The sequence below is a fragment of the Callospermophilus lateralis genome, chromosome 14 (assembly GCF_048772815.1).
Source record: "Callospermophilus lateralis isolate mCalLat2 chromosome 14, mCalLat2.hap1, whole genome shotgun sequence".
Lineage (NCBI taxonomy): Eukaryota > Metazoa > Chordata > Mammalia > Rodentia > Sciuridae > Callospermophilus > Callospermophilus lateralis.
Genome location: NC_135318.1, coordinates 103,572,268 through 103,596,814, shown reverse-complemented (window position 1 = coordinate 103,596,814; position 24,547 = coordinate 103,572,268). Strand labels below are relative to the sequence as shown.

General features: G+C 46.1%; 1 protein-coding gene across 3 annotated transcripts in view; it reads left to right on the top strand.

Moving 5' to 3' along the window:
- Nucleotides 1-24,547, top strand: part of Fhl2 (four and a half LIM domains 2) — a 71,482-nt gene that overhangs the window by 23,276 nt on the left and 23,659 nt on the right. The window contains exons 1-2 of one of the 3 annotated variants that reach the window (XM_076832504.1): nt 10,802-10,880; nt 20,655-20,833. In XM_076832504.1, coding sequence (XP_076688619.1) covers nt 20,678-20,833 — 156 coding nt within the window. In that variant the 5' untranslated portion in view covers nt 10,802-10,880; nt 20,655-20,677. Of the gene's footprint in view, nt 1-10,801; nt 10,948-20,654; nt 20,834-24,547 lie in introns of those variants that run through there. The other 2 variants (XM_076832506.1, XM_076832507.1) reach the window with 2 other exon arrangements.

Sequence of the window (24,547 nt, the reverse complement as noted above, 5' to 3'; positions counted from 1 at the left end):
ACTTTCTAGGGTTTCTTCAAGGTGACAAACCTTCCTCTCTGGCCTCACCCGCATTCCATTTGGGAGAAAAAAACTCTCTCACTCCCGCCTCCTGCTCTGAATCTGATTGTCATCTGAGCTGAGGTCAGCAAACTGTTTCCCTGTGCCCCGACCTTCGTGGAACCCCAAGCTCTGGGGCCTGCCTCCTTCTGGATTGCCAACTTTGCTTCCAGCTCTGGCTGAGTGTACCTAGTAACCAAACTGGGGCCCCTGGTGTTCCTGATCCTCTGCAATGTTCCTTCATTCCCGTGAACTTGGCACAAGCCCTGGTGGAGGAACCGGGCATGAGTCGGCTTGCTCTCCGGGCACAGACCCTGGGGCGGGTTCCCAGGCACCAACCGTGGGCCTTGTGGTAACAAAGCATGGAAAAGTGCAGCCCCGTGCCTTTCCAGTCTGATTCACACAGGGAGTCACCCGCGGCCCTGAGAGGCCCCAGGACGGGTTGCCTATCACTGTCTCTCACACCTCTTTGTGGAGCAAAGAGACTCGTGTCAGGCCTTGGAACAGCCATATCGCATTATTTACTCTTCATCAGAAATAGGACTCTCTACAGCCATACACAGATTTCAACAGGCACCAAATTACCTTCGTGATTCTATTGAACAGAAGTTTTAAATTAACCATCAAAGCGGGGTGGGGGGGCTTGGCTAGAAGCCAGCACACCCCCACCCTTTCCCTCTCTGGCTATCTTTCTGGGCTCGGGGTGCCAGCCACGGCCTCACCTGGAATGGCTGGAGCCAAGTAGCGGTCTCAGGGGTAAGCTCTTAGGGGTAACGACATCTTCCTCCTGAAGCCATTCCTGACATCCGGGAACTGGCAGGTGAATCATCCATTGCTTTGTTTGAGCACAGACATTAACTAAGCAAGTGCAGACTCCTGGCAGGGTTCCCAAACACGAGCTTCCTTGGACACCTCTCACCGGGATCCTTCTTTCTCTCGCTTTGCTTCTCCCCTGAACAATCTTCTTTCATTCCGGTAGAAGCTGTTCCACCCAGCAGGCCACTGAGGCACCTTCTCTATGTCTGAAAACCTACTGCACACAGGTATTCTCTCCCTCTGTGCCACAGGCCCCCTCAGTTCTTCCTACCACCCACCCCCATAGCTTTCTTGCCCCACAGAGAGAGCCCTGGGCTCCTGGTAGCTGCCTTCCTTCTGTCTTGCCTCCTCCACCTGATGGCACCGTGTTGGATGTGAAACCGTCTGACACTGCTTCTGCTCCCAGAGTTATCAGATGGAAAGGGAAGGAAATTAATCTTCCAGGACCCTGAGTCTAAATCCATTCTGGTCTCACTTTCTCATACCCCAAATGCTACCCTATCAGCAGTCAAAAAAAAAATAAATAAATAAATAAAAAAGAAGTAGAAAAAAAAATTGTGGAATGGTAATAATGAAAGATTGATCCTCTAAATTCCACATGCCAGGATGAGGAACAGATGTGTGTTAGTCAGCTTTCCATGACTGTAACAAAATACGTGAGCAAATAAACTTATAAAGAGAGAGGGTTTATTTTGGCTCAGAGTTTTGGAGGTTTCAGCCCATGACTGATTCGCCCTTTGGCTTTGGGCCTGTGGCAAGCCAGCTGATTATGGCAGGGAGCATGTAGTGGAGCAGAGTTGCTCACCCTGTGGCCTAGATAAAAGGAAGAGGAAGAGAAGTGGGTTGAGTTCCCCCAAATGCCCTTTTATGCTTGTTTACAATGACATAAGGGCCTCCCACTCTTAAAGTTCCCAATAGTGCCAAGCTACAGGCCAAGCCTTAAACACAAGGGTTTGGGGGAGACATTCCAGATCCAAATCATTGCAGGTGAGTTTCCATTCACCGACTAACAGCCTGATTAATTAGTTCCACCCAAGCCAGGACCTGCGGCCTTCTCCCCTGTGCGTGTCATATGTAAATGACCAAAACAAATGACTGCCCCCTGCAAACTCGGCTGGTGGGTAAATGTACCTCTCATAAAACAAAGGCCGTGTTTCTGCAAATGCCGAAGTGCTGGTTCCAGTCTGGATTGGAAATGCTATAAGACAGCCTGCAGATGATTAAGTCACAGGATCAAGAGACTTGGAAATCCCCACGGTCGTCTCCTTGGGCATGGATGGTGGCAGTTAAGCAAAATGTAAATCTGTTAGCCTGGTCTACTTTGGGGAATGATTGTACCTCGACAAGATGAGTGAATGAAGGAACGACGCTCATTTCCCAAACCAAGTGAGCCCACCTTACTTAGCACAGGTGTGGTGAAGGGGGAGAGGAATGGGCTCCATCGGGTGCTCCTTCCTTACAAGGTGGAGTTTCCTCTGCAAAAGCAGAGCTGTAGAACTGAAAGACACAAATTCATGTCCCCAAAATAAAGACTAGGGTCCATTTGCAGGCGGGGGTCATCAAAGAAGACCCTTAATATGTCCGAGGTGGGATAAGGCACAGGTTGGGGTTGCCAGGAGTGAGTCAGGAGAAGCAGCCCTGCCCTAACAAGGCGAGTCTAGACTCTTGGGGGCAGATGCTTGATCCCATTCTCTGCTCCTCACAGAACCTGCAGGTGCTACAACCTGGGGGTCCCTTCTCTTATTGCAGGGACAGCAGTTCCTAGGTCCACATCTGTTGCCTTCTAGAGGGTCAAACCCTCCACCTTTCCTTTTATTTATTTATTATTGTGGTTCCGGAGATCCAACTCAGGGATGCTAGGCAAGTGTTCTACCACTGAGCTACCACCCCCAGTCTTTAACTTTGCTTTAATCCAAATTGTTTGCAAGGTGATTGACAGTACAGAGCCCAGAGAGCTGAACTGCCCGAGTGAGAAATGGATCTGATTGATTTGATGCAAGTAGGGTCACATGCCCTTGTATGGCAGCCTTATGTTGGTTTGGCCATTTTCAGGAAATCTGAATTAAATTTGGTAAATAGTCACCAAATTGCAAAGTGCTGCGAATACAGAAACGAACCTCTCAACCCTTGCCCATAAAGAGCCCACATTCATCCCTCGGTTGTTATAAATTAGGGAGGGAGAGAGAGAGCACAAAATCGCCAAAAACAAGGATGGATGGCTACCCCACATGGCCTCTGTGGTGGAGCTAGTTTATCTGGTCTAAAGGAAAAGAGTTTTCCAGACAGGACAGAGAAAGGAAAGACTCCAAATGTTCCAGGATGAAGGGCTGAGGCTGTGGCTCAGTGGCAGAATGCGTGCTTAGCATGCTCCAGGCCCCGGGTTCAATCCCCAGCAAAAAAAAAAAGCTCAACAATGAAAGGCATCTTCCTTCATTGTCATTGGTCATAGGCAGATCAGGTGGGAGCAAGGAGAATGAGCAGAAAGGAGCCGGACTCTGTCCTTGCTCAGGATTTCAAGCTGTGCTCCCCTGACTTGGTCACTTTCCAAACATATTCTTATATAAAAAAAAGAAGATCTCTCAAGTACTTTCTTCATCGTCCTGTAGCAAGACCTAGAAATGCAAGGGACCAAGAGCAACACAGCATCATAGGAGACAGAAATTTGGATCCAACAGGGTGGGAGAAGGATCTGAGTCCCTGCTCACAAGGCCAGGGAACTAGGCTACCTTAAGGCCAAGTGCAAAATGGAAACATAATTTCACACTGTGAAGAAGAAGGGAAAAGAGAAAAGGAGAAAAAAATAGAAGGTCCTTTTGAGTTTAAAGATAACTAAACAAATGTTTCAGATATCTGACAGTTCTTTGCACTGGGGCCCCCTCTATCCCTCTAGGGAAGTGGGTGACTAATTTGAGACAATTCTAGAGTCACTGCTCAATATTCTCAAATGATGCAGAAAATTCCAGAAATATTTGTGCAGTTAGGTTGGCCTAGAATTTTTAAATTAAAAAAAAAAAACAATTGGCAAATAATACTCGAAGGAGTTGCTGAAGGTTAGACATTTTAGAAAATTTTACCCTGGTATTTCAATAGTCATCTACCAATGCAGTGATGTAGAAAGAAGCTTGATGGTCCAGAAATCTCTGTCATGACTCTTAGTTCTAATTTTAAAGCACATTCTGAAATAGGCAAAAAAAAAAAAAAAAAGTCTTAAATGTGCTCTCTGGAAGAACTTAAAGCATAGCTTTACATCACACACAAATCTGCATCACAGTGCAGAGGAACACATTCTAGAAGATGAGCAATTGCCAATAAGCCATAAAAATGGCTTGGGAGGGCCAGGGTTATAACTCAGTGGTAGAGTGCTTGCCTAGCCTGTGTGGGTCGCTGAGTTCGATTGTCAGCACTGCATATAAATAAATTAAATAAAGGTCCATTGACAACTAAATAGTATTTTTTAAAAAATGGCTTGGGAAAAACCAGCTAATTTGAAATAAAGCTTGAAAGAAGGAAGAGAGGTAGTAAAACCTTTATATCATACAGGTGAGGGTAGGAAGATATAAAAAGGTGAAGAGATTTACCTGTGGCTACACACACATTAAAAGTTCATCTTAAACGTCCTTTAAAGCCCATGTGTTCAAATTTGGGCCCCAGCTTGGTGCTGTGGAGAGGTTGTGGAACTTTCAAGAGGTGGGCCCTAGTGGGAGGTCTTTGGGTCACAGGGAGAAGGCATTTGAGGGTGACAGTGGGATCTCAGACCCCTACTCTCATTCAGTGTGTCTTTTGTTCCCTGGCCATAATATGCTGCTTCACCATAGACTCCCAACAATAGGGCCACCAATCATGGACTGGAACCTCCAAAAGTGTGAGCCAAAGTCAACTTTTCTCTTTAAAAGTGGATCATCTCGGGCATTTTTTAGAGTGACAGAAAGCTGACACCACTCTGGAGGAGTTCCTGGTCTTGAGTTCATCCCCCTGTCCCCTCCAGCCAGTCTGGCCCAAGCCTTTACCTAGCTAGACATTCAAGATGTTCTGTTAATGACCTTGATCAAAGCAGAAACAGTACCAAAAAACTCGGCAGTAGAGAAAGAGTCTGAGATTTTAAAACTGCAGCGTATACTCACATAGTTAATTCGCGAAGAGTAACAGAATTCAGGGCGGTTCAAACAAACATTCTGAGGAACAAGTGAGGCATGAAACTCTATTTCAGGGATGCCAGAAGAAGCATCAGAAGGAACAGGTAAAAAGGGTTTTCAGATATCTTAGAGAGGCCAAAGCAGGGTTCAGCTAGGTTGGCAGTGACTTAGACAGTTGTACTTCTTTTAAGTGGATTTTGAAATTGTTGACAAAGGATAAAAGGGTGTAGAACTGACAAGTCGGGCAAGCAGAGAAATGATGGATTATTATACAAAAGGCCTGAAATCAGAGCACAGGGATCTCAATATGTACAATCATTTGGGTCAATTTTTTTTTAAAAAGTCTCAAACAAGATACAAGAAGCAAATTCAGGGTCTACGTTAGAAAAAGTTTTCATCTGAAAGAGCCGGGGCACATTTAGTGACCGAAATGAACTGTGGGTGTCAACTGGCTCCATTTCATTGGTCCTTCAGCCACTCAACAGAGGCTTTCTAAATGAGGTACCAAAGCCACAGTGGAAACTCGTGTCCAATGCTCCAAGTAGCTCTAACCACCCATGGGAAACTCAGAATCATAGAGCTGTTTGTGGATTTGGCTCCAAGTCAGACGTGTTTTGAAGCTTTCAACACTGACTATTTGCATCCATTAAATCAACTCGTGAAAGAGAGCAAACAAATGGGATATGGAAACTTTGCGTTTTTCTCTCTCAGCAGAGAGCCAAGTCTTTTTTTTTGTTTTTCTCTCCCCTCCTAACCAGAGACCAGCAGAAGGGGAAGGGAAAGAGTTTGCTTTTCCCGGAGAGCTGAATTTTTCCTGAAAGTCGGGCAGGCAAAGGGGAAAAGCTTGGATTCTATAGGATCTCAGCTATAGATAGGTCAGCTTCCTCCCATTTGCAGGAGGAGGACTTTGGGTCTCCTGGTTTGCACAAGCTCTGGGGCAGGCAGTGGGCACCCTGCCTACAGAGTCCTGTGGCATTTTTGCTGCTTGATTCAAGCAAAAAAACTGTTCTTTTAGAAAGAGTGGGTCCAGCCTACTGCACACCACCCTCTGGTGCCATGTTGCGCCAAGGCACGCAGAGACCTGCCTCCTGACCCAGATGCAGGGAGGGGTGTGCCTTGACGACTACTGTCCCTTCCTCCCAGCTTTTATGATCTTAAGACCTTACCTTCCAACCATGTGAGGTAATGAAAAACGATTAGCTCTGAATCAGGGGCGAATCATCCACCAGTTTCCTGCCTGGGGGTTGAGTGGGAGGAAACGCTGGGGTGAAACCTCTGAGACCAAAAGTGATCTAAAAATCTTCATGGCAGTGGTCAGTGAGGGTAGGCCCCGAAAGGGAGGTCTGCCCCCCCCCCCGGTCCTGTTTCTATGTGTTCCATTTCTTCCCAGTGACGACGAGGTCGCCCCAGTCCCCCTGCGGTGATCGACATCGGTGCCAGGACACCCTGGCCCTAATCTCTGAGAAGGTGGGCAGGGCCGCCAGCCTCCCTCAGGCAGCGACCCCGCCACAAGGTGGCAGCCGCGAGCAGCATGGACGCTAGCTCCGCCTTTGCTCTGGGTGCTAGGAATCAATTTAATTGCAGCATTTGGATCCCTTAGTGCGCGGAAACGTTTTACTTTGTAAGGTGTCTACCTTGAGTCTCCCTCCCATGAAGTAACGGACAGAATAAGTAATCCATGAATTGGAGTCCAGAGTTCCGGAGTCTGGTCTACGTTTAGTTTATCTTGACTCCTTCCCCTGCGTCTGCAACTGACACCTTCCAGGTTTATGGTAACTTACCGGGTCCTGAGTTGGAAACCCCAAAGGGTGTTTGACCTCAGAGCACTCCCAATCATCAGATTCACCTGGCGGGCAGGTGAAGACAGGTGCGCCTGGGAATGCGCACTTCTGACAAGCTTCCAAGGTATCCTGGGGCTGCGGGTGGAAACGGGCTTTCAAAGCTGCAGGCTACATGTCATTCCCTCCCTCTTTTCCAGCTACGTGACTTATCGAGAAGTTCCAAGGCGTGTTTGTTGGTGAAAGAATTAGAGGAGAATTGAAATAAATGTTAGGGAGTGATATTGCCTAAATAATATTGTTGGATTGTGTGCATGTGTGAATATGTAACAATAAATCCCATCAATATGTACAACTATAACGCACCAATTTTTAAATGGGGGGGGGGAGAATTTGCATAACCTATTGCAATCACGGCTTGGGCCAGGAAACTAGTTGTTTTGTTTTGTTTTTTTCCCCTTCCATGAACTAACCTTTAACCTAGAGCAGATTTCCCCGCCACCCCCCACCAAGAAGTCAAAGTTTTATCTTTAGAAGAGGACCTAAGGGGTAATCCTTCCTTCCTATGAGAATGAAGTCCATTTCCTTCATTTTCCCTTTATCCTGAACTAGAGTAAATATTTACTGAGACCTACTGAGTGCCAAATATCAAGCTGTTGGTGCTAAGAGGTTTATATACATGAATTCAAAAGATCACCACGACCATTTTACAAAGTACATGTCATGAAGCTAATTTACAAATGAGCAACCCCTAGGGTTAGGGAAGTTTGGGGGGTACCCAAGGTCACAGAGCTGGTCAGAAGTAATATAGGTATTACTTCAAGACCTGACTTCAAGGGAATCAACGTTTAAAGAGTTTCACACTTTCTGGAATACTCCATCTGCTCCGATATGAAATAATCACAAAAATGGAAGACCTGTCACAAGCAATTCTTCTAATGATCTGTCCATTCATACACACATTTTACTAAGCACATATGATGCGCTGTGCATTATAATTAAGTCCTGGAAATAGTATGGTGCACATATAAAACTTTTCAAAACACATTTTCTCAGTTGTCTCATGAAAATATCTTCTTAATGGTTTGTCCTTTGAATTGTTCACATGACCGCATGTTACTAAACCAACACATTGTATACCCTCTTCCTGTTTCTGGAAAACTTCCATTGATATTTTTTAACCTAAGTCTAACAAATCTGTTTTCTTTGTTAATTAACGAAGAATGTATTGCTTTTTTATTTTATTTTATTTTATTTTTGGAACAGATAATGCATTTTCATAACTCAAAAGTCACAAGAAACAAAAGTGTAATAGAATCAATATTAGTCTCCTTCCCCCATCCCCAGCCCCCAACCCCCAGAGGAAACGACTTCATATGTTGTTTTTCCTTTCTTCTCTTTGTTCAAACACAAATGGTAGTTACAATCTATGAATTGTTCTCTATTTTTTCTTAGTTGGTACATCTTGGAGACGATGCCAAATCACTAAATGCAGTTACCTCCTTGTTTTTAACATCTACATGCTTAAGTAATTCTAAAATGTACCATACTGTGTTTAACTACTAGTCCCTTGTTGATGAACATATAATATGGCCCAATGTTTTGCTATTACAAACAATTCTACAGTGACTACTCTTGTATGTATATCATTTTACACATGAGCAAGTATACCCACAAGATAATTTCCTGTAAGGGGAAATACTGGGAATTGAAAATAGTATGTGCATTTATAACAGAAAAACTTTTTTCATTATGGAATTTTTCAAGCATTACAAAGCAAAGAATAGTACAATGAACCCTCCCATCCCTCATCAAGCTTCAGTGATTGCCAGTAATCCATGGCTGATACTATTTCACATGCATATATTGGCCCCATCCATTTCCCCCATCTCAATTTATTTTGAATCAATCCCAGACATAATGTTATTCCACTGGTAAATATTTTGGCACTGTTCCTGAAAAATATGGCCTTAAAAAAGGAAAAAAAAAGTGTGTATATAATTTATTCGTGACACCTAAACTAATGTCACATTTTCCCAGATTGTCTCATAAAAGTTTCCTTTTTAAATGGTTTGTTCTTTTGATTAGAATCCAAATGAGTTCCATATATTGTAGTTGGTTGGGCCTTTTTTTTTTTTTTCCAAATCTATTGGCTTCTCCCTCTATGGCTTTTTCTTTCTCTTTTTGCAGCATGTTGTAGAAACTTGGTAAGTTTGTTTCCAGAGACTAGATTTTGCAGACTATATCCCTATAGAGTCATTTAAAATATTTCTAGGAGCAACAGAGAAACACAAAATTAAATTGTAGAATTTCTTAATAGTAAAGAGAATATAACAGCAAAAATCTGTCTGGTAGTCAAAGCAGTTACTAGAAGAAAAATTGTAGAACATTAACTATGCAATAAAAATAAGATCAAAATAAATAAACACACAACTCAGAAAGATGTAAAAAGTAAGACAAAAGAAAGCACAAGAAAAATGCAGAAATAATGTTTCATCACTTTGTAAACCTGTTTTTACAAACTGGACCTTAAGACTCATCATTTGATAACTAGAGGATCGTTTTGTCTTTGCAGCTATAGAAACAGACAATAAATAAATCTAAATAGTTGTCAACAACACACTTCATTCTGAATTCCAAGATATTGATCTGCTTTGACTATCAGTGAGAATTCAGGTGGAGTGCTGGTTACTTGGATTTCTGGTTAGATACCTCCTAGTTCAGGGAATAGGAGGTGGAGTTGCAGAGAGGGCTAGACTCTTCCACATTCAAGGCTGGTTGGCTCCTGTCTGTGTGGCAAGCCTCAGCCCTCTGGGAGTCACCTGAGTGACTGAAGGGAGGTGGGGGCGTTTCTCATCCTATCAAGTGCCTGCAAGGTCTTGCCAGGTGACAGACTCCAGTTCAAATCTCAGCAGGTATAAAAACTGGATAGTGCCCATCCGCCTTGCCTTGAACAAATCTTTGTAAGCTGAAATTTCCTCACCATAAAATTGGAGTAATAATCCTTACCTAAAAGGTCTCTGGGAGAGACCAGGAACAGCTCAGTAAGTGGCAGCTATACCAGGACGCCCTCGACTCTCATAGGTAGCCCCCGATGGAGTATCAACCCCAAGAAAGCCAACAAATAGCTCCTCCTGGCTTTTCTGAAAAATGTCTGACCCTGAGCTTCCCTCAATGTTAAAATACTATTCTCGCCCACAAAACTAATATCACGCTTTTGCTGCTACTTGTTTATCTTCACGTGTCTGCTTGGGGAAGGACCCTGCCCAAGAGCAGACATTCTGATCGCGATGTCCCCTTTCCCATGCGTGGGACTCTGTCCATGCAGTCTCTGGGGCATTACTGAACAGGGCCACCTCTCCCCCACCGAGGATGGCTTCTTCCAGGGGACTAGGATGTTTAGTGTGGAAGGCACCTTCCCTCTTCACTTTTGTTTCCCGGTCTTGGAGGGGGAGGCAAATAGCTAAAAAGCCTTCGACTTGGAGTTCTGGGGTAGGAGCTTCCCTGAGTACTTTCCCTAATGGAACAAAGAACCCTCATCCATTCTTCTTCGTCATCTCGAGTCCCTTTTGTGACGGACGGAGGCAGAGAAAAGCCCACCGTGCAACTGCGTGCCAGGCGCGCGCGCTTACTGCTGTCCCCAAAACTAAGACGTGGTCCATCCGTTCCCTGAGGCCGCAGCCAGCCTCCGGTTCCCGAGAAGGTGGGACAGTCGTGGGCGACCTGCCTCGGGGGGCCCTCACCCTGAACTCTCCCCTGGAGCCCAGGAGTGGGGCGAAGCTCGGTAAACACCGTGCGCCAAAGAACCGGGGAGAGCCAAGGTGCGATTAAGCAAAACAAAGGATCGGGGCCGTTGAGCGCAGAATCCGGGCGCCGCGACCAGGAGGCCGAGGGGCGCCCGCCCCCCGCGCCCCGCGCCGGGTGCCAGCGCGCCGAGCCCGCGCCGCCCGCGCTCCGAGGCGCGCGTCTCCTTATATGGTCAAATGACACAGCGGGGGTTCTCTGGGGCGGAGCGGCTCGGCTCCACTCCGCAGGCTGAAAGCTGCCGCCGCCGACCGCCGCTCGACCGCCGGCCCGCCCGCCCGGTCCCGGAGCCCCTCGCCGGGGCCGCGCCGTGAGTCCCTCCGCCCGGAGCCGCCCCAGGCGAAGGCTCCGGCAGAGTCCAGCTGAACCCGGGGGAGGTGGGGAGCGACCACGGGGCAGGGCAGAGGAAACGTGGAGGGGACGCCCCGGGACAAGGATCCGAACCTTAAGGGAGGGACCCTGGGGAGAGGGGCGACGATCTGCGGGGCAGAGATCCCAGAGAGAAGGCAGGCGAACTGTGGAGGGGAGACGAGGATTGGGGACCTGGACGTGGGGGAGGGACCCCGGTGAAAGAAGACCCCGGGGAGAGGGGGGACGAACAGTGGGGGCGAAGGGTGGAAATGACCGGGCGAGGGGACCCGAGCGGTGGGGCAGAGACCCCGGATACCCGGGAGCTGAGCCTTGGGGAGGAGAGCCACGGGACGGGGGCCTAAACAATGCGGGAGAGACCCCTGGGAGAGGGGAGCAGAATCGTTGGAGAGGAAAGGGGGCCCTGGGGAGAGGGAGAACCGTGGAGGGACCCTGAGTCCTGGGACCCGGAAGGGGGCGGGGGTGACCTCAGGAACCTGGATACCTGAAACACTCACCCATCCCAGAGGGAGGGCAAAACCCCGCGTCCTCATTAGGTGGGTCACCACCAGGTGGCACGGAAGGGCTGAATCACCCAAGGGCGAGCCCGGGGCAAACTCTGGCGGCGGGTCCAGCCGCTGACCCCAGGAGGGAAAGCAGCAAGGGTCCAAGCTCTCTGCCCTCGGGCCGGACGCCGGAGGGAATTGCCTGGGCAGGCAGGTCTGCGCGCCAGTGACCCGGGCATTGCCCCTCTATAGACAGATGTGGAGTTTGTGGTGTGACTTATCTCCTTGACTAGGGCAGAAGTTTAAAAACGGAACCATCAGGTTAAAGAACATTGGTTTCTTTTAAATGAAAAAGATTCTCATGTTTAAGTTGTGATATCTTAACATACCTGAAATTGTGGGAAGAAGATGTTTAATGTTATTTTTGGATTGTAAATGAGGAATCCGTCATATTTACTTTCAAATCTCAGTTGGGTTGGTTGGACCTGGTCTAACCCATTTTGAGGAAATGTTACCGCTGCCTTCCTTTGGCCCAATTTATAGCATGCTAGCTCTTGCACATATTTTGGGAAGTAATAAATCACAATATGGGCTTATAATCAGGAAGAACTGTCTTCAGAGCACTACTTTAAATACATTTTACATTTTTGGTGCTAATTCTGCTTATGTGTGTTCTATAATAATACATGAAGGAGGAGGCTTTGTGGTATCCTAAAGATAATTTAGATTTTTTAAAAAATTGCAGCAATTATTAGAAGTGCAGGAATTCCTAGTCCAGGAATTAAACATCAATAAAACCCAACAAAGGAAAAGTTTTTTTTTTTTTTTTTTTTTTTTTTAAAGAGCGAGTGAGAGAGGGGGAGAGAGAGAGAGAGAATTTTAATATTTATTTTTCAGTCATCGGTGGACACAACATCTTTGTTTTTTTTTTTTGTTTTTTTTTTGTTTTTTTTGTATGTGGTGCTGAGGTTTGAATCCAGGCCGCACGCATGCCAGGCGAGTGCGCTACCACTTGAGCCACATCCCCAGCCCAAGTTTTTTATGTATTAATAAAAATTTTCACAAGCTTTTCAAATTTAGCTGACTCCAAAATGTAAGATTTTCATATGTAGAAGTACATTCCCACAGTGTTTATCATTCTGAGGTGCTTTCAGATGTGTTTATACAGCAGCACATAAATAAGAGATCAAGTGTCTTTTTACTTTCCACCTAGGTTTTTATATTCAGCCTCATTTCAGTTCAGTCGCTCTATATACCACCAGCAAGTGTGGGTAGACTTCAGGGATGCACCTGGATTGGACCTATGCTTTCTCAGTTCACATCTGGATCCCTCAGTCTGCATGGCTTGGTCAGGTCACCTAATCTCTTGGTGCCTCACTTTCCCCAGCTGGGAAATAGGGTCACACTGTCATTTTTATGGCAGGGTTATTATGAAAATTTTTAATATTTATTTTACAGAGAAAGAAACTAGTTCAGGGCTGGGACTATAACTCAGTTGGTAGAGTGCTTGCCTTCCATGCACAAGGCCCTGGGTTCAATCCCCAGTACCATCAAAAAAAAAAAAAAAAAAAAAAACTGAAACTAGTTCACAGCGAGATCAAAGTAAATTTTGCTCAAGTTTTCCCAGCCTGTAAAGGGTAACTCTGAGAACTATCCCACCTTAAACAAACTTCATGTGCTTTCTTTAGCGACAGAATGCTGGTCTTTCAGGACACTAGGCTTGCATTTTGACTTTGGTGTGAGCAAGTGAATTTCCTCTGTCATCCTGAATTGTGGATTTCAACTTTAGTGTCAACTTGGCTGGGCTATGAGGTGCCCAGACATTTCAAACATTATTCAGATCATGTCTTTAAGGGAGTTTCTGGATAAGATTAACATCTATCTGAGCAAAACCAACTGCTTTCCCTAATGAATGTGGCCCTTATCCAATGGCAGAAGACCTCAGTAGAATAGAAAGGCTGAGTAAGAGGGACTTTCTCCCACGGGACTTTGGTCCTTTCTAGCCTATGGACTGGAACTTTTGCATCTGCTAACTTTCAGACTGAAACTTGCTGGCGTTCCTGGGTCTCCACCCTGTCAACTGCAGATCTTGAGACTTTTCAGCTTCTCATAATTGTGTGAGCCAAATCCCTGGATAGATCCCTTGACTTACAATGGGATGAATCTTAATAAACCCATAGCAAGTTTGAAATACTGCAAGTTGAAAAAGGCAGTGACTCTTCCTACCCTGCAAGCGTCCCAGCTCAGCAACAGAGCACGTGTAGATGATTTTCCCCTCATGACTTCAGGGCTCATGGGGAGCTCTGTTTGCTGCCAGCGCCCAGCTATTACAAGTGTCTACCATTCTGGGGGTCAAAAGATCACAAGTCTAACCATTGTAAGCCAAGGACCCTCGGTGTATATCCTTGTATCTCTTCTTGGTTTATCCTCTCTGCATAATCCTAATACGGCCCCTTGTAAAATTTATTTGCTTAAAAACTCTCCCATCAGCTCTCATTCTTCCTGCTGTGTTAACAGTGGTCTAGATTTTCCTTTTGCTGCAAAATATGGCTCTCTATGTGGCAATATACCAAGAGGCCTGGGCCCCACCTGGCCCTCATCCCCAGCCCAGTTCTCATGAGTGATTCTCGTGCTTCATCTGAGCCTCAACACACATACACGTCGTCACACTCGTCCCTGGCTGTACCTTTACTGTTCTGATTTTGTCTGGGCCTTCGAGAAGCCCACTCGGCTTACGGTCACAAGCAGCAAGGCATGTGACATCTGTGGCAATAGAAGAAGTGGCTTTCTTGTTTTGATGGGTAAATCGAATAATATCAGAAAGTGTCCTTGGAGCCCACGAATATTGAGGTTGTCAGTCAGAAAGAAAATAGACCTCTGTTTGTTGATGCGCCTCTTAGACCCAGTAGAAATAGGCAGTGAATGAAGTGGAAGGAAGTGTTCAAGGTCATCTCGACAGTCCAGTTCAGTTCAAGGAGCAGAACTGAAGAGGCCAGATGTTCATGGAAGTTGGGGGACACCAAAATAAAAGGGCAGTCCGCAGGGGTCATAGGAAATGGAAGGCCAGGCAGCAAGAGAGTAAGCAGCAAACTGACCCTTGGAGATAGAACGAGACGGATGAATGACAGCGGGTGACGTTTATTCCAAAGGTGCAGAAACAGCACCAATAACTTGCTTATGCTTTCTTAGCAAGGCAGTGCTGGAGCCTTGGACTGGGACCTCCTCCAGTCCCCGCGCTGGTGTGATTTATGAACTTGAGGCAGCCTGTCATTCTAGCCTGTATAACTGGGGTTGTCATGCATCAACTGACCTGGCAAGTTTAGAGATCAAGTGACAAGATAGGACCTTAGGAGTGGTTTGCATTTGTTGGAGCTAGAGCTAGACTGGAACTCCTTCGGAGACTGTGTTTGATCTCAGGTTCCCAGTGCCTGATTCTATACTATAGTGGTTACTCAATACCTTCTCCTTGGCTGGATTAAGAAGTGGGAGCACAAGTGTAGCTATTCTTGTATTCAATAGTCTTCAGATCATTTGACATTGACATTTACTGTTTTCCCATGCCTTTCCTTATTCAGCATTCAAAGGAAAATTCTGAGGACTACAATTTATCTATACTAGCACCATCTTACATAAAGCATGTCTTAAAAATATCACAGACAAGATGATTTTATAATTCTTGAAAGTTACCAGGGTGTGTAGCACATTATAATACATCCCTCAACCCTGTCCATAGATACCCTCAATAAAGGTTCACTGAAAGAAGCCATTATGCAGAGCGGTAAACATAGTCAGTGTTATATCTCACATTTGCAGTCCTAAAATCTAAAAGTTGATTTCAAGTAGATTCAAGATACATGATTCTCTTTTTAGACACAGCAACATCCTTTTCACCAGAATTTCTATTAAAGGAAGCAGTTTGGCTTGGCAAATGAGAACAGTGTTGGGGTGAGCTGAGTTTGTGTGTCAATACTTCCATCCAGAGGACACAAACTGGGGTAGCTATTCTCTGAGCTTGTTTCTGGGTGTGGGAGTCCCTCCCTGCCCTTGAGTGAGGGTAGAGAATGTTTGATGACAGATGCAGTGGTCTGTATGGAACACCTGGTGCCTACCCCTGGAGTCCAACGTGTGTGTGTGTGTGTGTGTGTGTGTGTGTGTGTGTGTAGGAGGGAATCTATACGTTTTTCCCAGAGCTTGGGAGTGTCTCCTGGCTGGCTTTTTGCTTCTTTATCTGGCGGGGCCACGTCCTGGCCAGTGTAATGGTGTGTTCATGTGGGTTCAGAGTCCAAACACAATAAGAAAAATTCTCGCTGTGGGAGCAGCAGTTTATCTGGAAGGAGAGATGAAGGTATGATGTTGGAAGAGTGAGGGGGAAGCTCCGGAATGTGACAGTAAAAATTTTAACACCAGATGCCAAACCACATTGCTTTTTGGGGTTTGTTTACATGAAACACTCCCCATTTTCAGTCTTGATGTTTGCCCATGTGTTTGTGCTCTCTGGGATGCTTGTGTTCACGCCCCCATCCATTGGTTCACTCATTCTGCCAGTACTTACAAAGACCTGTGCTGCTGGGAGGTTTCTCAGCAGCATGTACTGCCCACCTGATGGGTCCTAGGGCCAGTAGGGAACACAGGCATCACAGTGTGGAGTGGTATCACGAAAGCATTGCGTTTTTATGGTGTATTCTTAAGAAGAGCCCACAGACAATAGATCTAATTTTCTCTAATGAATTATGGTTGATGGTCAATTAGCAATGGAATTTCTCACGTGGGTCCCTGGTGGCATTTAAAGATGGACACAGATTGGTCCAAGGATAGACTCCTGGAGATGCTTCTGCAGGTCTTGTGGGAAGTGCTTGGAGACGTTCGTAGATAGCTCTCTAGGAAATGGCTGTATTAGCAGAGTCTCACAAAGCAGTGCCTTTGGAGTTTGGAAGGGGAGGAGAAAATGGGCCCTTGGGGATCAGATTAAAGTAAGTAGTTGAATAAAAGGAGCATTGAAAAGGAGACTCTGGCAAAGCTGGCCTGTGTGGGGGCCACCAGGTTTGCTGTTTGGGAAGGAGGGACCTGAAACTCAAAGATCCCAGCCAGCAAGCCAAGGAGAGGCTGTGCACCACGCCAGTGCCCCTCCTGATTCTCCTTATAAAACAAAAGCAAAATCAAACAGATGAACAACCACCACCAAAGAAACGAGCTTCCTGCTCTGAAGGTCTTGGCAGCTCTTCTCCCCATTGGCCCTCCCCCTCCCTCTCTACCACCTCCCTCTACTTACCTTTACTTGCTTTTTATTTCCCTTCTCCCTTTGATCTCATGCTTTTTCTTTCTTTGTGCCTCCAACACTTCCCCTACTCAAACTTTGTTTGACAGCTTTTAAATTGCAAGTTTAAAAATAGAGCACATGCATAAGCCGGTGGTGTTCCATGGGTTTTACTGTGTTGAGTAGTTGTTAAGCCGGGGCATCCCTGCTCCGTGGCTCTCTGAACCTTATTCTTGTAACTGGCTTGAAGTTTGGCTGACAAGGGATGTGGAGATCAAAGCCCTCCCTTGCCAGGTCAGCCCCAGACCTGCGAGCTGCACCTGGTACCTGTCCCGCCCAGTGCAGGTAACTTGGCCTGAACTCAAGTCAGTATCCTAAGATACAGCTTTTTCAAATAACCTGGTTGTTCAGAGCCCAAGGGGGAATGACATCAGAGGATGGGAAGGGATAGGAACTCTGGGACACTGTAATTTGGATCTGATTCAGGGGAATAACAAGTCAGCGGTCACACCACATGTTCAGGTGTCTGCCTGCATGCCCCTGCTTAATCCCATCAGCATTCCTGTGTACCAGGTAATGGGCAGGAATTCTTTCTAACCTGTCAGGAGGTGTATGGAGTTCACAGAGGGTAAGTGGATTGCGCAGTTAGGCTTAATAATCCCTATGAAATCAAGACGTCCTACATGTACTTGGAGATTCGGACCTGGACTCTGACAACATGAAATCATTTTTTTTTAAGAGTCATTCCCTTGGGTTTGTCTCCCCAACCTTACATAGCAAGGCCAGGCTTCCAGGCAATGGACACTTAATGAGGCCTACCTCCCCCTAGCTGTGTGCAGGATGGAGGCGGTCACATGCACACCTATTGCCCACAGGGAACATCTTAGCCAAGTCCACCAACCAGGCACTCAGGCCCAGCCTTGACTTTGATGGTCTTTAGACTGAGCCTTTTGCCACCCCTGCCAGCTGGATCTTCTGTCTTCCTGGTGTGCTCACCCTACACCACTTCTCATTTCCACCACTTGGCCTACTCCGCCCCTTGACCTGTAGCATCACCTGGCCCACCCTTTGCCAGTATAGGTGCCCCTCCTCCAGGCCCAGTTAGGCCTCCCAGGGAAGACTCCTCTGTGTTCCCGAGATACCTGTTCATCTCCACTGAGCTCCTGCTGTAGAACCTTGCAATTTGTAAAATGGTACTTTTCCCATCTAAACCACCAGTTCCTGAGGGAGGGGCCAGTACATTGCTCATCTTTGTCCTCCAGCACTCTGTGTGACATCTGACACGTAATCCCAGGTCAGCTAATGTTTCTTGAGTGAATGAACAGCTGGATGTTTCATAGGACTGAAAAATGCAAACTTAAAGCAAACTTCTAATGTAAGACTACAGACACTTTTCCCATTAAAAGAAGGTTCAGGATTGATGGTGTCACTTTTAAAACACATTTTTTTTTTTATTTTTTTTTTTAGAAAACATTATGGGGCTGGGGATGTTGCTCAGTGGTAGAGCATGTGTGAGGTTCTGGGTTCAATCCCCAGCACCAAAAACAAAACTAAAAAGAATATTCTATTTGGTCTCATGTAATTAAAAGAGGAATGGGTTCAACCCTCCATGGCAGAAGGGAAGCTCTGAGCTTTTTCACATTAGTCTGTGGACTATTTATCCTGAATCTCGGGGTTTGTGCTTCTTATAATTATTTGGAAATCCTTCAGAGGACCTTGGGAAGTAAAGTGCATCTTACTATGGAAGTCGGTGTCAGAGGCGATGGCCATTGTCACAGGATAGCCTCCGTCATAATTTGAGCAGATGAGGAGCCCGAGTTATTCTCAGAGGTTGCGCCCTTAGATGCTCTTCTGTACTGGACGTGCACAATCATAGGAGGTGTAAAACACACATGCCACACTTGGCCTTAGATGCGGGGCACGATCTTGACCTTGGAGGGAAGCAGGTGCTTCTCACTGGGTGCAGACAAAGACCGCGCCTCATAGAGACAGTTGTATAGTCTGCAGATGGCGTCCTGGTGCTCGTCCAAACCCACAAGGACTCACTTTCCATTCAGATCAGCCATTTGTTTTCCCAAAGTTGGATGGCTACTGGGGAGAACCCTGGAGGCTTCCCCTTTTTTCACCCAAACTCCTGGGCTCCAGTTTTCCCATCCCTAAGATGAGGGAGTTGTCCGAAGATAATGTCAGGAATTGTTTTCAGGTTTTAAAATTCCATGATTTATAATTAGTTCTCTCTTTCTTCATTGTTGTTCTTACAAATTCCCAAATCATTATTCTTCTACTTGTGTGAACAGAATAGACGAAAAATCCTCTGGTTCCACAACTAAATGGCAGCCTTTATTGGAAAAATATATATGTTGGAAGGTTGGCTCCGGATTGGGATGAAATAAGGGACAGTTCTCTCAGGGCCAATAACCGGAGAATTACAGGAAAGCATCACACCATCTTCCAGTCTAGCTGTTGCAACCTCAGAATGCCTCACACAAAGGCTATTCAGATGCTGGGTTTCAGAACAGTAATCCAAATGCTCCAGAGCCTCATCTTGTGATGTTATCACAGAGTGTCCAGACAATGTTTTCTTTAACTCCAGGAAGAGTGATTTAGAGGGGTGGATCTTGCCACATGTATCCAGCTGTGTGTTTAATTCTCTTGGAAGAAAAGTATACTATGAACACAGAAATAACCAAGTAAGGATGCTTGAAAGATGTTCACATTTCTGCTTACCGCTGTCAGGACCTTGTATACACAAGAGGACAAAATTAATAAACACTATCAAATTTGCTGTAATCGCAAACCCACAAGCAGCAATATTTCATTTGCGTCAGAGAATCTAATTCTGGGATTTCATCCTCAAAGGGCTGGAAATGACTGGAAATTGAATTGAGTTGGCTCAGAGTTGCATGGCCAAGGGGCGTGCCTCTTTAACAAGCGAGGGAAAAAATGTTCACTTCTTAGCAAATGAATTACTGCTTTAAAAAATAATTCCTATAGAGAATCAACTGTATTTTAATGTCCACACCAAGTGTTCCTATAGGAGACTTTTTCTATCTGGTGTAATTTTAACCCCATTTTATAGCAATGGCCGAACAAGGAGGGAAGGGGAGGAGGAATACCTGATCTCCCGCCCCAACTGCCCCCACCTTTCTCTCTTTCTATTCGTGCATACTGTATACTAATCCTGGAAAAATAAAACAAACGTGTCTTGCATGAAGACACATTCTTGTTCCTCTTTGCAAGGCTCCAGGAGAGCTGCTGACCGCAGTCACTGCATTTCCCACTCTGTGATAATCCTCTGGGCCAGTCTTGTTCTCCTGCCCTCTGGGTACCTGGACAGCTGCAGGAGGACCGGCTTTGCATCTGGGAGAAACAGCTCCCCCTGAGGGACAGTGTCAGTTTCTTGTGTCCTTGGGCCGTTTGTGCCTCCCAATGCAACGTCCAGGTCAAGGGCAGCAGTCTCCTGGAGTCCAGTCACAGATTCCCCCAGATATCCCTCCCTTATTCTGCTGAGATTTCTTCCTATTCACGTGGATGAATCATAAAGGGGAGCTCATGGAAAATCTTTTAATAGAAATAGGCATATTGTTTCTATGCCTGCCTTTCTATTTTGGGGGCAGAGAGAAAGGAAGAGGTATGGTGGGGTCACATGTTGCAAGCATGCCCGCAGCCGAACCAGATGGGAACTCTGGTGCCTACTCGGATCCGACATTCTGATGCAGTCGACCATAATCGGTACTGTCAAAGAAGTGGGATACGCTCAAACACAAAACTGGCCCCAACTAATAAAAAAAGCATATAATTGAAAATTCTGAGCACTGAAAGGTGACATTTGGTGATGAACCCAGAGAAAAGAGCCACCGGTTGGCTAAAGAAAAAGACGGGGGGCGGGGGGGGGGGGGTGGCGCAGGTGACGGCTTTGTGTGCATGGCCCGTGGAGAGTGCCTACTGATGCCTGGGTTCTCTCTGTGTTTTGTAGGCTTTGAGAAGCCGGGTGTCAACATGACAGAGCGCTTTGATTGCCACCACTGCAATGAGTCTCTCTTTGGGAAGAAGTACATCCTGCGGGAGGAGAACCCCCACTGTGTAGCCTGCTTTGAGGCGCTCTACGCCAACACGTGTGAAGAGTGCGGGAAGCCCATCGGCTGCGACTGCAAGGTACCCACCTGCTGGTAGCTCTCTTGGGCTCTCTGTGCACCCCAAAATCCAGGAGCTTTCTGCACAGTTTGTGCCTAAATCCTGAGCCTTATTATCACCCTTTCTGACCCCTCTGATGGCCATGGACACCCCCACCCCCCAAGTCGCTTTTCTGTGCCTCTTGTTTCATGATTTGGTCTCTGCCCCCTGCTTTTGGTTAGTGCCTTTGCAGGACCTGTGCTTGATGTCCCGAGTACACTTTTCCTCTTCTAGTCATTAGTGTCCTTATCTGACCACCACCTGCCCGCCGGTACCATGACTTCCTTCAGGGCTGCTCTTGCGTCTGTCTGTCTCCTGATGACTAACAGGGAGCAGTTGCTGCTTAGTAAATATTTGATGAATGAGTATGTACGTGAGTGAACGGAGTCCTTCCTAGGTAAATGTACACATAAAAAACTCCAAAGTCCCTGGGATATTATGGGTTCCTCTTCTTCTAGTGGGAGGACAGGATCTGTTTCTTTGTTTTAAATGGGAAAAGGCTTTCACATAAGGAATCATCAGCTTCCCATGAGTGGCATGGTTCAGTAGAGATCTCTGGTCATCTGTGCTGGCCTGTACTTCTCAACAGATTCTTAGTGCAGACTAGGACACGGAAGGAGACCGTGCGAGTCTGTTACTCACCTTTCTGTTACTGTGATGAAATAGCTGAGATCAACAACTTACGAGAAGGTTTATTTGGGCTCACGGTTCCAGAAGTTCCAGTCCCTGATCTGTTGACTCTGCTGCTTTTGCATCCTTGCTAAGGGGCCAAGCCTTGGGGAATATTTCAGATCCAAACTGTAGCAGGGACCATCCAGGTCTCTAAGATCTCTGACATCTTTGAGCTGAAAATTCACTGCTAAAACGCCTTGACAAGCTATTCAGGTGGCTGCCATCTGGAGAGCCACAGAACTGGTTACAAAATGGGACCATTTGGGGATCTCTCAGTTTGCTTGACTCCAGGGAGGTTGGTGGTATGTTATCTTGTCTTTTCTGCCCTCACTACTTTGTGTTCCTTGGGGGTTTTCACCCCTCTGCTCCGTGGTTGTAAATATCAGTACCTGGCTGCTGCAGATTGACTTGGGCTGTTTGCTGTTGGATCATCCTGGCACATCCAGTGCATACTTCTTGTATTTTTTTTTTTTCACATCATTCCCAGGACAGACAGTAGTCAGAGCTGCACCACTGATTCTCTTGTGAGGTAGCTAGTGACAGCTGAGGGATGATTTCCATCTGGTATAGAAAAAGACTTGTGCCCTGAGCAGAAATGAAAGATGTGTGACATCAGCTGTTCCAAGTCGAGCTGTGGCCACATGGCTATTGGCTTCAGAACAGGCCCGGCACTCTGAGAGTTACACAGCACAAACTTGACAGCAGTCAGAGGTGTGACCACTGGGAGCCAAGACAGCCGACCTGGCTGGTCAAAAATCGGGTATCTCCTTCTCCCAACTTCTGCCTGGTGAGTGTCTCGCTGTACCTGATGAATGTTCTTGGTCCCCGCACTAATCAGCTGTCCATCAGGAGGACACAGTATCTTGTAAGTTAAGGTTGATTTTGGTTCGTGATTGGGAGGATCCATTGCTTTTAAGCCTGTGGCAAAGCAGGACATCGTGGCGGGGACGTTTGGCAAAGTAAAACCACTCATATCAGGAAGCAGAACAGGCCAGAGGAAGGGGCCAGGGTCCCTCAACCCCTTCAAGGGTATGGCCCAGTGACCCTAAGGACTGCTTTCCTTCTATTAATTTTTTAAAATTTATATATAAATTGTGGAATGCATTACAATTCTTATTACACATAAAGAGCACAATTTTTCATATCTCTGGCTGTATACAAAGTAGATTCACACCTCCCCAAAGTACCAGCCTAGGGACCAAGCCTTTAATGCATAGGTATTTGGGGTGGGGGGTGGACATCGAACCACCCTAGAGTAGTGTCTTTTGATTTATTTAGTAGGCCAAGGGTAAGAGTGCAGATGTCAGACTGCCTGGTCCCATTCCATGGTCAGTGTCTCACCAGATGTGTGAACTTGATCCATTTGCTTGACTCCTGTGTGCTCTTCTCCGCATCCATAAAATGGAATCAGATGCCTGCTTCATCGGGTCACTGATGTAGACACAAAGCCCCAGCGATATCATAAACCTCAAACTTCCACTTTTCCCTGTTTCCCTATTCTTTTAGTGGTCTGTCCCTTCCCACCCACTCCCAGAAGCCTCTCGCCCTCTCTCTTATCAGTCTGCCTGATGGAAACATTAGTAATGTTTCGAGAATAAATTACTAGACAGAGAAAAACAAAACTATTTCATGAAAGTCTTACCTCGAAAAGACATACTGACGTCCACGAGAGGTCCAGATGTCCTTCTGACAAAGGAACACTCCAGTTTCAAGGAAAGAGTTTGGATATTTGGGGCTAATCGTCTGACCAGTGGCTGAGGTACAAACAGAACAGACGTCGCTTAGCATGTCTCTGGTGTGATTCAGTGAAAAGACCCTAAAACCAACCATTCTTCCAGAGATCTCTCTCATGTGAGCAAATGAACCAGAGTCCTTTGAATGGGGCCGAAGTCAGCAGGGCCGCTGGGCAAGTCAGGAGTTCATCCCGCTGAACTTTTCAACCCAGATTGATGTTTTTAGATACGTGGGGTCAACGGTGTGATTTCTCTACGTTTTGGAACAAAAAGAGATGTTGAGCTGAAGTCAGACCTTGCCATTTGGGGAGTTTTTTTGCATATTTGTGGTGGTTTGCTTGCCTTTCAAAAATAATCATGTAGTTGCCTTTGTGGAGGAAACAATGATGGAAAAAAAATGTTGTTATTTCAGGGAGTCTGGCCACATGTCCCAGCAAAAGGGATGCTTACTTGATGGAGCAACTGAGTGAGTGGGTGGATCTGGTAGCCACCCTCTTTTCCTAAAATAGCATGGCCCCTGCAGGCCTCACTCAACTCTCTCTGAAGGACAACTTTAGAATATTGGCAAGTGTTTGGGAATTTGGATTATTTTAACTTTTCAATGAGACAGACAAGACTCAAGGACCACTCCCATAGTTGGCTTACTTGAGTATTTTTTCTACGCAGTCACTCAGCTACATTCCTTAATTCTATTACATTACTCTGAGGAAATGCTGTGATCTCAAAGGGTAAAATCATTGATTTGGAACAGCTCCACTGGCCAGGGGAATAGTTGAGAGGAAGCAATACGAATAAAATTTCATGATCCTCTGACATGACACCCTTCCTGAAATTTTTCTCGGAGACTGGTACTGGCAAAATATTTTTGTAGATGGATGACAGATTGGTTTGGGGGTCTACTTAAGTTCTGGTTTCAGAAATTCTAGAACCTAAGAAAAGGCAGGCTTGCCAATAACTCTGGAGTACCATGCATTTAACAAATTGGTGACTTTCAACGAAACCTGGGCCACACTCCCGTCTCAGATTGAACTTTCTATATGTCTGCAAGCTGTGAAATGGGACAGGCTACCATACCCCCATGTGCCTTGGAGGGTGCTGGGAAGAGAAAAAAATAGTGAACAAAAAGACATCTGCAGATCTAAAACTAGCGTTTGGGGTTCCACTTCCCACGTGTTGCATGGTCCAGGTGTCTGGAGATGCTCTCATTGCAAGAGCAGATTCCTCCTAATGCCCTCTGAGGGGTAGGGGCTTCCCTCACTCCATTTAACGGAGAAGTCACTGAGATTTAGAG